Source organism: Plectropomus leopardus, chromosome 1 (genome assembly GCF_008729295.1).
Source record: "Plectropomus leopardus isolate mb chromosome 1, YSFRI_Pleo_2.0, whole genome shotgun sequence".
NCBI classification, from domain to species: domain Eukaryota; kingdom Metazoa; phylum Chordata; class Actinopteri; order Perciformes; family Serranidae; genus Plectropomus; species Plectropomus leopardus.
The window spans coordinates 5266524-5282146 of NC_056463.1; the positions used below are offsets into that span (position 1 = coordinate 5266524).

Sequence of the window (15623 nt, forward strand, 5' to 3'; positions counted from 1 at the left end):
CAGACTACAATCACATCATTTAACGGGCAGTTCTCATGCACTGTTTGTATGTTTACCAGTGGAAAATAATGTACCAGAATTCATATAAGACATACATAATGAGCCAGTAATTTGTGTATAAATCATGTCATCGGGGAGGCTGCAATCAAGTGACCAAAGCACTGACGGGAGTAGAGAACTAAAGTCCATGAAAGGATGCAGGTTTGGGTGGTGGATGGGTCAAACAAAACATGTCTCTTTTCCTTAACTTAACCTTCATTACTTTACTTGTCTAACCCTAATGTACATAACTAAACGTTAAATGGATATCATGATGCCGCTTGAGCATATTGCTTTCCCCAAACCTAGCTACTATTTACTTTTTTATTTTATTAAGGTTTTATTATGGTCATTTCACAGGGGTTCCTTGACCTCTGACCTCAAGATTTGTGAATGAAAATGGTACTGTGGGTACCCATGATGCTCCCCTTTACAGACATACCAACTTTATGTAAGTATCATGCGTTTTTTTTTTTTTTTTTTTTGCTGTAATTTGATTCCTAATAAAGACTATCTGGTAAGAATTGATTGACTGATTGAAATATGTGCAATTAACTACTGAAATTCTATAAATAATCGAGATAATATAAAATAAAAATTAGTCATTTGAAAACCCTAATTTATTTATCCACAGCTTAAGGTTTTACCTAAACCACTTTATCATAGAAACATTTTGTAATGCAACGGTGCAGTTCAACTGTACCACCATTATGAAGTAGTTACATTATTCTATTCCTTGACCAGCTGACACATTAAAAGGCTGCTTACATGATGCACGAGTGATAACAATCCATTATTATGATAAAAAACAATATTCTAAATGGAGTTGTTCTTCCTAAAAGCACTTTTTGCTCTCTGGTGAAAAAAGTTTCTCCAAAAATGTATTTATTTGTTCCACATAATTGAATGTTTTAGAAGGTTGTTTTAAGCTAACCCACCACTTTTTGGCTGCTTTACAATATGGTTTAAAAACAGCTGCTGCGTCTTTCATTGACATTGCACATTTATATTTCATTTCATATGTACAATTACTTGCTGAAAAAGTTGTTCAGAGGGCTCCAGAGTCAAGTAATCATCTCTAAACCACTCACCACAATTTATTGATCGGCCCAGCTTGCTGTGGCCAGGCTCACTCAGTCCTTCTACAATCTTGCTGTGAAAACTGAGATTGCTAAAAATTCAGGTTGGCTTTGCAAGGCTATTTGACATCGGTGCGAAATGGACTTGGTGACGTGTGAGCTATGACAGCTCGTCAACATGCACAAGCTTGGCAGGGTAAATCTCGGTATCTCTGGCACGCTGCCACTTCAGAGCTTTTTAACTACCTCACTGACCTCTGCCAGAGAAATGAGGAACCAATTCCCCTTGGTCCTCCATCATGATAGGCTGTCTGCTGCTGGATTCACAAGATCCTCCAAATGGTTCAGTTCCCCTAACTCTCAATACAGGACTACAGTACATCCTTTACATCTTTTTAAAGTGGAAGATTCTAGTCTGGAAAACATCCACTTTGGAATCGATTGAGTGAAAAAGAGACACTCTGTTGTAAACAAAATCCATATTTAACTGTGAAGAAAAAAACATGCTGAGATCCTTGCTGCTTCTTGTTGTGTTTCTTATGTCATTATTTAGATATATTTTATTGTTATTTTGTCAAAACCTCATAGTTAAAGAATAACATAGTATTGACATTTAATGGCCAACTGAACATGCTGTGGCCCCTTTTGGTTTCATGAAATCTTCATGAAAACAAACGTTAGGGCTAAGTGTTTTTCCCCTTGTCGTTTCAGTTTCCCTCCCCCTCATGTAGGTGTGTCGGTGCATTATCTGTCTTCCCCCGTGTCTGTGTGTTTGTGGGTGTTTGTCTGGGGCTGGGCGGAGTCATGGAGTGTGGCACACTGATGATCCACACACCTGCAGTTCATCACTCACCTGCTGCTGCTGATGCAATCAAGCCACCTCCACTGATCGTCTGTTACCCATCAGTGGTACATGCAATATTCTCCGTGTGCAGATCCTAGAAATCCTGTCACCAGTTCACCTCCAGCCTTATCTGTTTACCCTCGGCTCCATCAAGCTCCTTCTGTCCCCGGCTCCTTGATCATCTGTCTTCCTGGAAACCTGCAAAAACTCCCAGAAACCCCAGAACCACTTGCACAGAGCTCTCAGCCCCTATTCTTACTCACCTGAACGCAGTCCTGGAAATCTGTCACCTCACACCTATTGTTCATAGCAAAGACGTCAGGGCCTTAAGTTTGTTAATAAAAACAATGCTTCTCAGCCTCATATAGTTAACCATGCTGCGATTGCCAAAACCAAAACTTAAGTTACTAAATCCTCTGTGATTGTGGATGTTAATAATAAGTGCTTTTACAAAAAATACTTCAAATCTTTAATTGGAAATCTTAATAAGTAGATTTTGGATCCAGATGCTCTGCAGCACTTATCCAGAGGGTCGGGGGTCCAACACTCCATTGAAGTGCTCTACGGTCTGACGAACTAAAGGGCAAAGCAACTTTCTCTCTGGAGAAGGATAAAGACTCACAGAAGAGGATTTTCACAACTTGGCAAACCAAACTTTGTTCTTATTATTGGCTTATAAAATATGAAATGTTATTAAGATGATTTACTGACCATTAATAGAACCAACTGCAACTCATAAGTCATTAATAAAGGGTGCCTTATTAGAAAGTGGTAACAATGTATATTATTTATTAGAATATTACACAGGGGTGACATGGTTAATCTCCTTTATGACTGTAGCCTCATGTTAACACATTTTAATATGTTAAAAACACAGTTGCAGACGTGATTGTTTTTCACATGTGGGGTTGCCTTTTATTAAAATGTGAGACTACTTATGTGTGCATCCTGCTTCTCTGTTGCTTCTTTTTAAAGAAACTTTCCACCTCATGATTTTCAGTTCTGCTTTCTTTAGACAGCATGCACTTTTCTCACTCATATTCTGTTCATTATCACCCCACTCACTCCAGTATCAATATCTGTTTTAGCTACAGCTGCCCTGGAGGAAGGGCTTTGCAGAATCACATGGTGACAGTGCCGACGATTTTCTTTGGTCCTCTGGGGTTGTTTGGAAATTTTAGGGTTTCCCATTAATGTGCCGGTCACCACAGTTAAATTTCTACTGCAACGCCTCTGACACACATGCACACACAGGCAGTACCTGCTCCACAACAGTTACATTGCCATTCTCAAGTCAAAATATTCAATTTAAGGGAAATGCATAAGACTGCTAATGCAAATAAAAACAAAAAAAAACCAAACAAAACAAACAAACAAACATCTGAATATAAAATGTCACAATATTATGCCAAAAACAAGGCTTGTTCAGAAGCAGCAGCAATAGTATTTACCTATATAGATTATTTGATAGGTACAATGTAAATTAACATAATACAACTTCTGCCTGTTACAAACAAGCTGTAGTTCACATATGGAGATTATAGCTATTGCTTGTTTTCAGCTCATGTCCCAAAGGGAAAGATTTCAAGGTCACATACATTAGCATGCATACAATAACAGTTATTTTTAAAAGAAATTAAAAAGGTATATATTTACATCAAGAATGCATAGAATTATAACATACATTTACAGTAAATGAAATAAAATTTTAAAAAAGACAAATATCAATGCTACATACAGTTACATTATAAAATAGTTAAAAATGCTCATACCTCTGATTTTGCTTCAGCCAACCTCTCACACATATAAACCCATGCCCCTCCTGGCGCCGCCTATGGACTCACAGAGCCTGAGGCAGTGATGCTGAGTTCATGTCCTAGTCAGAAGAGAAATGGTTTGCCATTAAACCCCTCAAACAGCCTCAACTGGTGGGATAACATACAAGACAAGTGAGGTAAAACACCCTGCAGGATATTCTGTTACCATTTCATTCATGAAGGGATAAAAAAATAAATAAATAAATAAAAAGTAGTGGTTTCATGCAAAACAATCAAACCATCTGCATACAATTCAAACTGAAAAAGGCTTGATGGAATCACCGTGAACTCGCTGCAACACTGGCGGGGTGAAAAGAGCTGATGTGCCCGTGTGAAGGAGGGGATTGTGAGTGTGTGATGTGGCAGGCGAGAGACTGAGGATGATGATGACTGTGTGTGTGTGAGAGAGAGAGAGAGGGAGAGAGAGAGAGGGAGAGAGAGAGAGAGAGAGAGAGAGAGGGAGGCAGGTGGAAAGGGGGAGGGGTCTGGGGTGGTCCAGACAGTCGGTCCTTGTGTACCTCACACACTCTCAGCCTCTGCGCATCATTTAAAGGGAGCCCGGCTGTCGCTTTTCTCCCCGCCTTGCTGCTTCATAATAACACGACCGCTTCAACGCTCCTCCGACACTTTTATTTATTTGTTTCTTTTTTTCTCTCTCTCGTTCTGCTGCGGCTGAAGGCAACTTAAACCGACTCGCAGCGCCGTTATAAGGAAAATACGGCTGTGCCAGGCGCATTTATTCCCTGTTACCCGAGAGGAAGCGCAAAACGTTTGAGGACTAACGGAAAGCAGCAGTGATTCATGGACGTACAGCCGTCATGAGAATACTACAACTACCAACAAGGTATAACAGAGTGCTTTACTCTATAATTTGACCATGCTGCATCAAATTGGATGATTTATGTAAATATATTTTTATTTATAGAGTGTTTTTTGAACACTTGAGGCTGGGTGGTTCATGTTTTTGTCTTATCGCAGCGTAAGTGAGAATGTCTGCATCGCGGAAAATCTGTCAAGAACCTGTTCCCGCTGCAGCATAGTGGGCTTTTCATCCCAAATGTCGATGAGAAGAAGGCATTGATGCTCTCTATAAGTGCTCAGAGTTGCTATCTGCGGCCATAGAAGTCTGCATTTAAACCATCAACACTGCTTCGCACAAACAGAAGTCTGTAGTCTATGCAGTGAGGGGGGTAGATTTGTATCTGCTTTCATGAAACATTTTTACCCTCTTAGATGTTATTTTTAGAGCAGCCTTCCTCTACAGTTAGACAGAAGAGATACCCAGATGCATCATTTCATTTTTGGGGGGGAGAGTCTCATGCATGGCTTCTGAAGTGATGAGCCTTTATGTTACTTACACCATCAAAAAGCTCCCTGCATCCAGGCCCCAGTATGATTTGGAAAAATGAATCTAATTCTAAATGGGACAGGCTTTCTATGTGATTATCTAACTCTTCAGCATCATTTCCCCTTGATGTGACATTGGCAGTGAAGCTTTAAAACTATTGTTTACCTTTTTCTTTTGCTGGCTTTTTTCCATCCGATGAACAAGTGGAATACATCACATTGCTTAGACTCTCCCATCAGGCCAAACAAGGTCCTTGAATCAGATGCAGACATGTTGGAGTAGACACAGAGCCAGGGTGGATGTCCTGCAGTGTAGTGGACATACTGAAGTGTCCCTAATAATGACTGTATGGTAAATATTTGGTGCATTTTGAGCTCATACTGCAGACATATAACCAGACTATTTTTTAGTCTAATATTCAGGTAAAAGCTAATTTCAAACATTGGCACAAACTTAAACTAAATGTACTCCGGTGTGGTGTGCTGTACATGTTCTTGGCAGTCAGCTGATTGGAAGGAAACCAAAAGTTACATGGCTCAGAACTCTTAATCTTTTTCAAAAATTCGGCTTTAGCACCGGAAGGAGGAGCTGGAGGCTGAAATTAAATGATAACCCTTTGGAACCTGGATTAACATAGGTTTACTTGTGGCGCGTTCAGAAACTTTTCACAAGCATTTAAACCTTTTAAACCTTTCAAAAACCTGGAGAAAAAAAAGTAACCAGCATCTTGGCAAGAGATGTTAGGAAACAAAAAGAAATTATGAAAAGGTGAAAAGAAAATGAACTGAAAAATTATTTTAAATTAGTTTAAAGAAAGAGGGAGAGATAGACAGAGAGAGAATAATTAGAAATTTGTTTTGAAACTGGGGTAAAATGTTCAGAAAACTCTATTTTTAATTATTATTATTTCTATTATCAACTTTAAAATTCTTAATGCTCTTCTTCTACTTCCTCTTATTTAAATTTTTTTATTGTTGTCATTCCTCGCTAATTTTCAGATTTTTTTTAACTTAGTCATTTCTGGATAATTTGGGGTACTGTCCTGTTAAGTTGTTCATTGTCTTCTTTCCATGTTATTGACTGAAATCAAGCCAGTTTACTCCAGTTTGAAAGGGTTAAGTCACAGGATTCTGACTCATGGCTACATCAGTCTTTGTTGAGGACTGCGCTTGCTCTTTTTTATTCAGTATATAGTAAATCTTGAACCCTGCCTTCAACATTAAACTGAATGAAAACATAGCCCTTTGTCCCTAGAAACATAAATAAATTATATCCTGTACTGTATGTCCAACCAACTGCTGACTCACCCTTGATTCTCAAATTGATCACAATACAAGTTTTCCAACTGTTAATTGGTATATTTAAATTTGTTTTTATTTTTATGGTCTTTCTATGGTGTGCTGTGTCTGCTTGTAGTGTCAAATACATGATATCAATTTCGATTGTAGGGCACTAAGTGATCTAGTTTGGGTAGACAAATCCAGAAAGTTATTCACAAAACTGCTACACCTGAATGAAGCAGCTCATGAAACCATTTCTGAGAATAAAAAGACAAATTTGTTGTTCACAGGGAGGACCTGGCATGGACCGCTGTGTCTAAATGAAGTGGTTCAGCCATGCACTGTTCCTGGAAGGCAGTGATTCTGCTGGCCTTGGCCTCCATCGCCATCCAGTACACAGCCATCCGGACACTCACCTCCAAGCCTTTCCAGCTGTGCCCGTTGCCCAGCCCCCAGAACTGCGGTCTGGGCGGCCAGGAGACAGAACCTCCCTTTGAGCGGGGAGCAGCAGGCGGTGGAGGCTGCGATGACTACCCTTACTTCTCCATCAACGCCACACGTAAAACGCACATCCTGATCCTGGCCACCACCCGTAGTGGCTCCTCATTTGTTGGCCAGCTGCTCAACCAGCACCAGGAGGTATTCTACCTGTTTGAGCCTCTTTATCATGTCCAGGCCACGCTGATTCCACGCATGTCACACAGCCGCTATGCTACGGACCGGCGTGTGATGTTAGGCGCCAGTCGGGACCTCCTGCGTAGCCTGTACGATTGCGACCTCTATTTCCTGGAGAGCTACATCAAACCGACGCCCACGAACCACACCACGGACAAACTGTTCCGTCGTGGCGCCAGCCGAGCGTTGTGCCAGCAGCCTGTGTGTGATGCCTTTGGTCCTACTGACGTGAATGTTGAAGAAGGGGACTGTGTTAAGAAATGTGCGACTCTGAACATGACCTTAGCGACGGAGGCTTGTCGCGAGAAGCGACACGTGGCACTCAAGATTGTACGGGTGCCAGAGATTGGAGATCTTCGTGCTTTGGTAGAAGACCCACGGCTGAATATCAAAGTGATTCAACTGGTCAGAGACCCGCGTGGTATTCTGTCATCACGGATTGAGACATTCAGGGATACGTATCGTCTGTGGCGTATTTGGAGGGCCACGGGGCGAAGGCCCTACAATCTAGAGTTGGCTCAGCTCACAGTTGTCTGTGAAGACTTTCTCAGTTCGATTTCGACTGGTCTTAGCCATCCCTACTGGCTGAAAGGGAAATACATGTTGGTTCGCTATGAGGATTTGGCCAGAAATCCACTTCTCAAAACAAAGGAGATCTATGACTTTCTGGGGTTGCCTATGGATAAAAATGTGGAAGACTGGATACATGCAAACACTCGGGGCAGCAATGAGCCCTCTGCGAAACACAAGTTTGGTACAGTGAGGGACTCAGCAGCTAATGCAGAGAGCTGGCGTTTGAAACTGTCTTATGACATGGTAGAATACACGCAGACTGTGTGTCAAAAAGTACTTCACCAGCTGGGATACAAGGCTGTGAAATCAGCAGAGGAACTGAAAAATATGTCCCTCTCGCTGGTACAGGACAAAACTTTTGTACCATTTTTGTAACAAAGATAGTTCTCTAATGACTATTTTTGATATATTTATAAATGTTGCCTTATGATTTCTTTAGTGTGTGGGTTTGGTTTCTGTAGTTTCGTTTCTTCAAATTTGCACTAAAGATTTTGAATGCACCGGGGGAACTATGGATGATTTCCCAACGTTACAGAACAGCACACTTTAAACACAAAGTAATCAAAGAAGATAGTTTACAAATGTCTCATTATATAGGTTTTTTCCATGAGTAGAACCAAGACAAGGCACTGTCTTCATTCATTTCCTGTATGCAAGCAGTTGTTTCAACAAAATGTTGCCCTTCATAAACATTCAGGGGGAGTTGGGAGGGATTTTGGTAAAGCAGACATGTTTTTTTTTTCTTTTTTTTCAGACCTGTGATGGCAAAATCGGACTGTACAAGCCCAACTGTGCAATAAATAGTGAATGTTGCAGTCAACCTTTACCACTATGGCATTTCTATCCATGTGGGAAGTGAAGAGATACTTCTGACAGATGCCACGCTCGCAATGGATAATTGCAGACAATTAATAGGCTCTCAAGTTAAAGGGACAGAATCCCACTGGCGGTCGCGAGCGTTTTCATCAGAGGATTTACAACCATCTGTGATAGACAAACACGCACTAATGAGAGATAATGTCAAAATCTTCATTACTGTAGGTATTTAGAGAATACACCTATTTTTCAAGATGATTACAGCGTTCAGAACATGGATGATGACTTTGTGTAGCTCCTATTTCAAGTAAACACTGAAGCTTTCTGAAGAGGAACTGTATTTGTCGGTTTTATTTATTATGTTTATTTATTTTTTAATTTGTAGAGTTTATTCATTCGGAATGATTCACAGTGTGAAATGTACATGATGGGACGACCCCTAGCTGCGACGCATCTGATCCAGATCTGTTTTAGGGTTCGGTGTAGTTTTGGTGCCTGCAGAACATGTGTCACTGCCTGATCTTCCTACTGTGTCAAAGGAGGAGTGGGTGAAGAGCCAAAGGACTGATGCATGTGTTGGTTGGAAGATCTGTGCCCTGTTATGGTAACGATGCGGTAGGGGTAGTTTTTCAGCTTGTTGTGCCGAGCAACATCCGTGATGTAGTGTTGGCCACAGTGCATGACTGTTGTGGGCACTTGGGGATAAGAAAAAATTATGAATGTGTCCTGTGCTGTTACTTTTGGCCTCAGTTAAGCTATAGACTGTATATAAAGATGGACAACATGACAGCTCCTCCAAAGTGACGCTCGAACATCTCGATTGCCCCTGTTGGTTCGCAGCAGTAAAGGTCGTAAAGCCCACCCCCTCTATGTCAGTGGACTAAAAACACAAAGTACACGCCAAATACATTTCTTCAAAAGATAGTTTCTGTCTCTGAATGCAGTTCTGATCGTCTTGATGTTTGTTCAAGTGATTGTTTTTCAGTCAGTGATTGTGTGATTCTACAAAATTCTACAAATTAATTCTACAAAAAAGGGGATTTTCCGTCACAATTGTGTGCTAATCCGTGCGCTGAATTAAGTCACCAGTGCAAGATAGCAGCGACTGCATCTGTGGTATTTTAGCTTCACTGAAGCATAGAGGGGGTAAAAGGGGACGCGTTCCCCATCTTTATGTACAGTCTAGGGTTAAAACATGATGTTTCCAAACATTTTGGGGTGTGTGGTACATGTTGGCTTGCTGGGAATCGATTAAGGTTGGGGAGTGTGCTCTGTCTTGTTTTGGTCCAGGTGTTAGCTAGCTGATTATGTTGTGGCCCCAGAAGAATCTGAGAGGTCCACAAGCTGGTTTGGGGAAGCAGTGCCACCGTCACCAATTAAACCCCGGTGATGCGGTATATTCTGTAGCTCTGGAAGTGAATGTCACTCCCACACTTGTGATTGCCTCTATGATTTCAGGTCCTGAGGTTCCTGCTGTGAGTAGGAATGGTGACTGGTAAAGATCCTAATGCTGTTACATGCAGTAAGCTAAGGGTGGTTTCATATTAGAGACCCAAGCCCGGATCCGAGTACACTTGACCCCAAAGTTATTTGATTAGTGTGAACACAAGTTAACTGGACTGTGCCGGAGTCTGCTTGAAAAGGTGGTCTTTGGCATGATTCATGTTTACTCAGTTATGGTCCGCAGGAGGTGTGGAAGCAACCACGCCTGTAAATGTTCGTGCAGCAGTCATTGCCATTATAATAACATAACTTCTGTCCCTGGTTAGGTAGCTTGTCCACACTTTTATAAATACACTGTGGAGATCAAAAAAAAGAGAAAATTTTAGTCAGCAATTGGTCTGTTTCTCACCTTACAGATGACCAAAAGTGGCAGTCAACAAGTAGATTTTACTTGTGTTTGATTTGGCTTAATTGTCACAAATGATTCAGAAATTCGTCTTGCATCCCAGGACGTCATAAATACAAACAACACCTAACCAAACAACAAACCATACAATAAATGCTACAAATCGCAACAGGCATTGTGAAAAGTGGATGCAGTGCAACATATTGCTCATTATCTGTTATATTAAGTGTTCATATCAGGTAAACTGAGGCTACTTCGAAGTCATTCTCTGATTTAATAGATTGGCAGACGGAGAAATAAAATAATTTCTTATCCTGTTCAGGCCAGCCTGTGGGACTCTAACTCTCTTGTGTGATTGCAAAAGCTGATATTCTTCAAATAATGTGAATGAATGAGAAGGATCAGATGTAATATTACCAGCCACAGACAATATTCTTTAATAAATGCAGTTTGAAAACTTGACTCAAGCGCTTTACCCACAGTGTTTGAGCAGATACGCAGCAGTCTAGCCAATCTACCTTTAAACTGAGCACAGTCATAAACGCATTCCTCAATGCCTTCTATCTTTTCCGAAACCTTTGTATCCATGCATCACGGGCCCATATCCTGTAGAAATGCGCCTGGTTGGTGACGCAAGTGGTTGCATCTCCTTCTTTGTGTGTATTGGCAGATTGCGAAACAACAATGTGCACACCGCCACCTACTGTGGACTGTGTACATGCGTAAGTGTACTGGATCATGGAACGACATTACTAATATGAAATATAACCGGTGGAGGAGAGGGAAGCAATCATGCTCGGGCACGGTGTGAAAAAAATCTTGCCTAATGTGAAAACACCCTAAAAAGCTTATATGCAGCTCTGCAGGAAGGTCTTAGTCACTGTCTGCTGAAGCCTCAGATCCTCCAGCGACTACTGAAGGTTGTTGTTCCAACTACTGTTGGTTAGTAAGCCCAGTGGGTTCATTAAGTTAGGAATTGTTTTGTAAGAGCTTTTTGGTTATTTTTTTAAGGTTTGCTTTAGTTTTCTTGATTTGATTCTCAGGTACTGGGATTGCTGAGTATGGGTGCAGTAAGTTGGGGTTCAAGAGCAGGATGAAGGTTATGTTTACTTGTTTCACTGTTATTTTTTGGAGTTATTTAAGTGATTAGTATTTGGTTTAACATTTTGGTGATTCCCATTTGGTCTCTCTTAAGGGGAGGGGGTTTGACGACCCCCTGGGTGTCATCTCTGTGTGTGTATGTGCAGGCAGGTGCTCGTTAGGGCAGCTGGGAACACCTGAGAGTGCTGAGGTTATTAAAGTGCAGCTGGTGGCTCAGTCTCTGGCTGAACCTTCACTCTGCTGCTGCATGTCTTTGATTTGGTTGTGTCACTGGCTCTTTGTTTTATGCACCTTTAAAACACCCGCACACATTTTCCACTCATGCATCACACACTACTGACACTGCTGACTTCCACACTGTAAATGTTAAGTTATCCTTAAATTTGGTCTAATTTGGTCTGATTGAGTTTCATTTGATTAAATAAATACTTTTTCTTCAACCTCGCCATGGTGTGTCTCCATTTTTGCTGTGGCCATTTTGAGCCGGGTCATAACAAAGGCCTTTTCTGTCTTCAGTTAACCCTTTTAAACCTGGTACAGCATCACTTCTTCTCCTTTCAGTGACTTTCACAAGTACTTAAACTTCTGAAATCTGAGCAAATTGGTGTTATTTCTTTCAAAAACATAGTAGAAATTGTTCTACAAGCTGCAAGAAATTAGTAGATTTAGCAATTTATTTTTAAAAAGCAAAATAAAAATGTCTGGGGGAAAGAGAGAAAAGCTATATTTATAATGATCATAACAAAATGATGTTACAGAATTATTTAAAAAAATCCCATTTTTTTCTTTTCTTTTGTTTTTCTTTACTAATCTTCAGGTGATATTCTTGTACTTTTTACAAATTTCTTGCTTATTTTTGGGTCTTTTTTGTTGCCCATTCTCATCTTCCCCTTGATTTTAAAAGAAATCAAGCCCATTTGTTTGGGTTTAAAGGGTTAAAAATGTTAATGCTACTGTTGTCAATTGTTGACAACACATCATTAGATAAACAACAAGGATTTCCTTGCTTATATATTATCTGATCAGCGCAGAAGGTATAAAAAAAACAAAAAACAAACATCCCAGAATAAAAATAGCATACGCATTCCCTCTCAAGTACAATAGCATCTCCTTTGACAGTTCATGTTAGATCTATGTTTTTCCTCAACATCAAAGATTCATAACTGAGGGAGATTACTAATGTCTTCGTAGAACATGTTGCACTGCAGATTCTCATATATCCAGTATATGTGGAGCACCGTACAATACAACCATATTCACAGCTCACATAGAAAAAGAAAAAAAAACAGAGCATTACAGCAAAGCCTGTCCATAATCTGGGACAAATCCTCTGATCATTAATGTAGCAGTTGGCTAGCCATTTTAACCAGGCAGTGTAAGGTTAAAAGGTCATTGCTGCAATATAGTACACCACAATCATGAAGAGCAATGTGTCCTTTTTTCGTCCTAAAATAATGCTGAATACGCTGGACAGTTGCCAAAGTGCTAAACACGCTGTTATTTATTATTTTTTTATGACCAGTGGAATTTTTTCATAGGAGTGGTCATATTGAGTCTGTTGAAGATCTTTGGGTTGCACACCATTACCAAAAGCAATAATTTTAGGAATTATTTTATGTTGTGAGAACTCTGTGAACATGAGAGTTAGCCCTTTGATACCTGGAGCAACATCACTTTTTTGTGCTTTTTTTCAGAAGCTTTCACAAGTATTGAAACCATTAAAGCCCGCGCAAATTAATGCAGTTTCTTTTGAAAACATGGGGGGAAAAGGCGATGAGAAACTTAAAAAGAAATGTTCCAAAAAATGCAAGAGGTTCGTAGATTTAGAAAATTATTTTTAAAATAATACGAAAAAAATCTAAAGAAAGGGGAAAAAAACATATGGAAACACTATAACTGTCATATTTACATATATAAATATTGTCACAAAATTCTTATGATTTTTTAATGAACTTTTTAAAGGCTATTTACTTGTTTGATTTTTAACTTTCTTTTTTATTTGTCTTTTTCTTTTTTTTTTAAAACAAATTTCTTGCTAATTTTTGTGTGATATCTTCTTTGGTTGGCCATTGGCTTCTACCCATGTTTTTGAAAAAAATAAAGGCAATTTACTCACTTGTCAAGACCATATTAGGTGGCTGTGGCCCCCAGTCACCCCTTGGCAGTGCCTTTGCTTCTGAATAGAAACAGGCTTTTGGTGTTCTAATCCATTTTAAATATCTTTCCTAAACTCACTTTTGGTATTGGTGGACTCTTGGATCATTATTGCTGCAAAAATAGTTATGGATTTGATATCTACGATTGTCACAAACACAAACATTTTAGTAAATATTCCCACAGTTGGTTTATATTTGATGGCATGTTTGCCATCTTATGCGGTGGTTAGTTTGTCTTCCCAGTTAGAGTGCAGAATACTGTGATCATTTCACGCTCTGCGCTTTATTTCTAAATCTCTCTGTCTGACTGTAGCAGCTTAAATTGCATGTCGGTTTGCATTATGTAGCACACAAACTTTCAAGGTTGTGTGCACAACATGCAGTCGTGTTTGTGAAATGCAGAGTGACCTTTCAGAGTGATATTGGTAAACACGCTACATTCAATATGATAAGCGTGTTGCACTTAAGACTTGGCTCATACAGCGCAGACAAACTATCCTGGTTTTCAGATCCAGAGGTGTTGAATTGCATTTTGTGGAAATGCAATACTATAGGTCTGATAAATGTGCACACTGAGTAATGATCAGTGATGTCTGTCCAGGCGCTGATAAAAATGGATTTCGAAATTTTTCTTTACTTTTGGTATTTGACAGTTTAGCTCCTGACAGTCCTGACTTTTGATTTCAACGAGTGGCATCACTGCAGATAACTGTGCAGTCAAATAAGATGGGTCCATTGATTTCCATGCAATGACTACTTGTTTACCCATAAGATATAAACCCCGTGAATGGAGCATCACACACCCGGGCTCATCAGTATTGGTGACCGGATGTCCATTGAGATGCAGAGCACAAACCTTTGATCCTCCTCTGTGCCGAGGCTGGAGGCAAACTCTCTCTCCCTCCCTCTCTCTCTCTTGCTGCCTGTGCTTTCTCCATCATCCACCTCTTTCTTTCTTACTGAGATCTCAGGGGATTGTTCCTTTGCTTCAGTGCTCACTCTCTGTTTTTCACTTTACCTCAGAATCTTCTGGATGTGCTTGGCATACTTTTAATTTTACAACTGAAAAAAATGCTGTAAACCTGGGCGTGTGTGCATGCACGTGATTTCTTTGAGCAATTCAAGCAGTGGTTTGACATTTTGGGACAGGTACTTGTGCACTTTCTGTTGAAGAGTTTAATGAGAAGACTGTAACCACTCTCATGTCTGTATGTTAAATGTTAAGCCACAACTAGCAGCTAGCTAGCTTATCTCAGCACAAAGACTGGAAACAGAGGGCAAACAGCTAACCTGACTGTCTGGCAGTAACAAAATCCACAAGATGTTCTCTTCTTAAGTCGTAACATATTGCTGCTTTGAGGTGGACTTCCTTGTCTACATATTATGCTCCAGGCATCCCTCTGCGTCTGCTCTTTGCATTCCAGGATGCAGCTACCATGATGTCAACACAAGCACATGGTGGGATTATGTTGCATGTGGTTATGTTAAAACAACAGCTCATGGCAACCATTGCTGGGATGTCAACAAACACACATGCTACCACAGACAGTCAGGATTAGGAAAGTAGGCAGGTATAGTAGTGTAGAAAATCCATCCATCCAGCGGCATTTCACGCGCTCACGTGAGGTGGGTTTTGGCACCACAATCTTACGCCAAAAGCACTGTCAAAGCGGTAGTAATTCAGGAATTTAGAATGAGAACAGGCTGGTGTATCAGACATAGATTTCATTGAAATAACTTCTGGTACAAACAGTCTTTTCCTATTCTGAACTTGTCAAATATGTCCACTCTGTCAATGCTTTCACCTTCTGCTTCTCCCTGGAACACAGTGTCAGATGAGAACATGGTCAGACAGAATTGTTATTATACGCTGGCAGACATCCAGAGTCCAGAGTTCGTATCCTGTATGGATGTGAGGGTTTTTTTCTACACCTACCATGTGCCTCTTTTGCCTAGACCTAAACATTTGTGACTTTTTTGCCTAATCCTAACCATCATGACCGTCCGCTGGCTGCCATGTGCTCATGTTGTGTAAAAATAACGACA

At 40.3% G+C, this 15623-nt stretch overlaps 1 protein-coding gene across 1 annotated transcript; it reads left to right on the forward strand.

Annotated features, from left to right (window-relative positions):
- Positions 1-6722: 6722 nt before the first annotated feature.
- On the forward strand, positions 6723-8957 carry LOC121945261 (carbohydrate sulfotransferase 1-like). The gene has a single exon (XM_042489365.1). The coding sequence runs from the start codon at positions 6744-6746 to the stop codon at positions 8028-8030; it is 1287 nt and encodes a 428-aa protein (XP_042345299.1). The 5' UTR covers positions 6723-6743; the 3' UTR covers positions 8031-8957.
- Positions 8958-15623: the final 6666 nt, after the last annotated feature.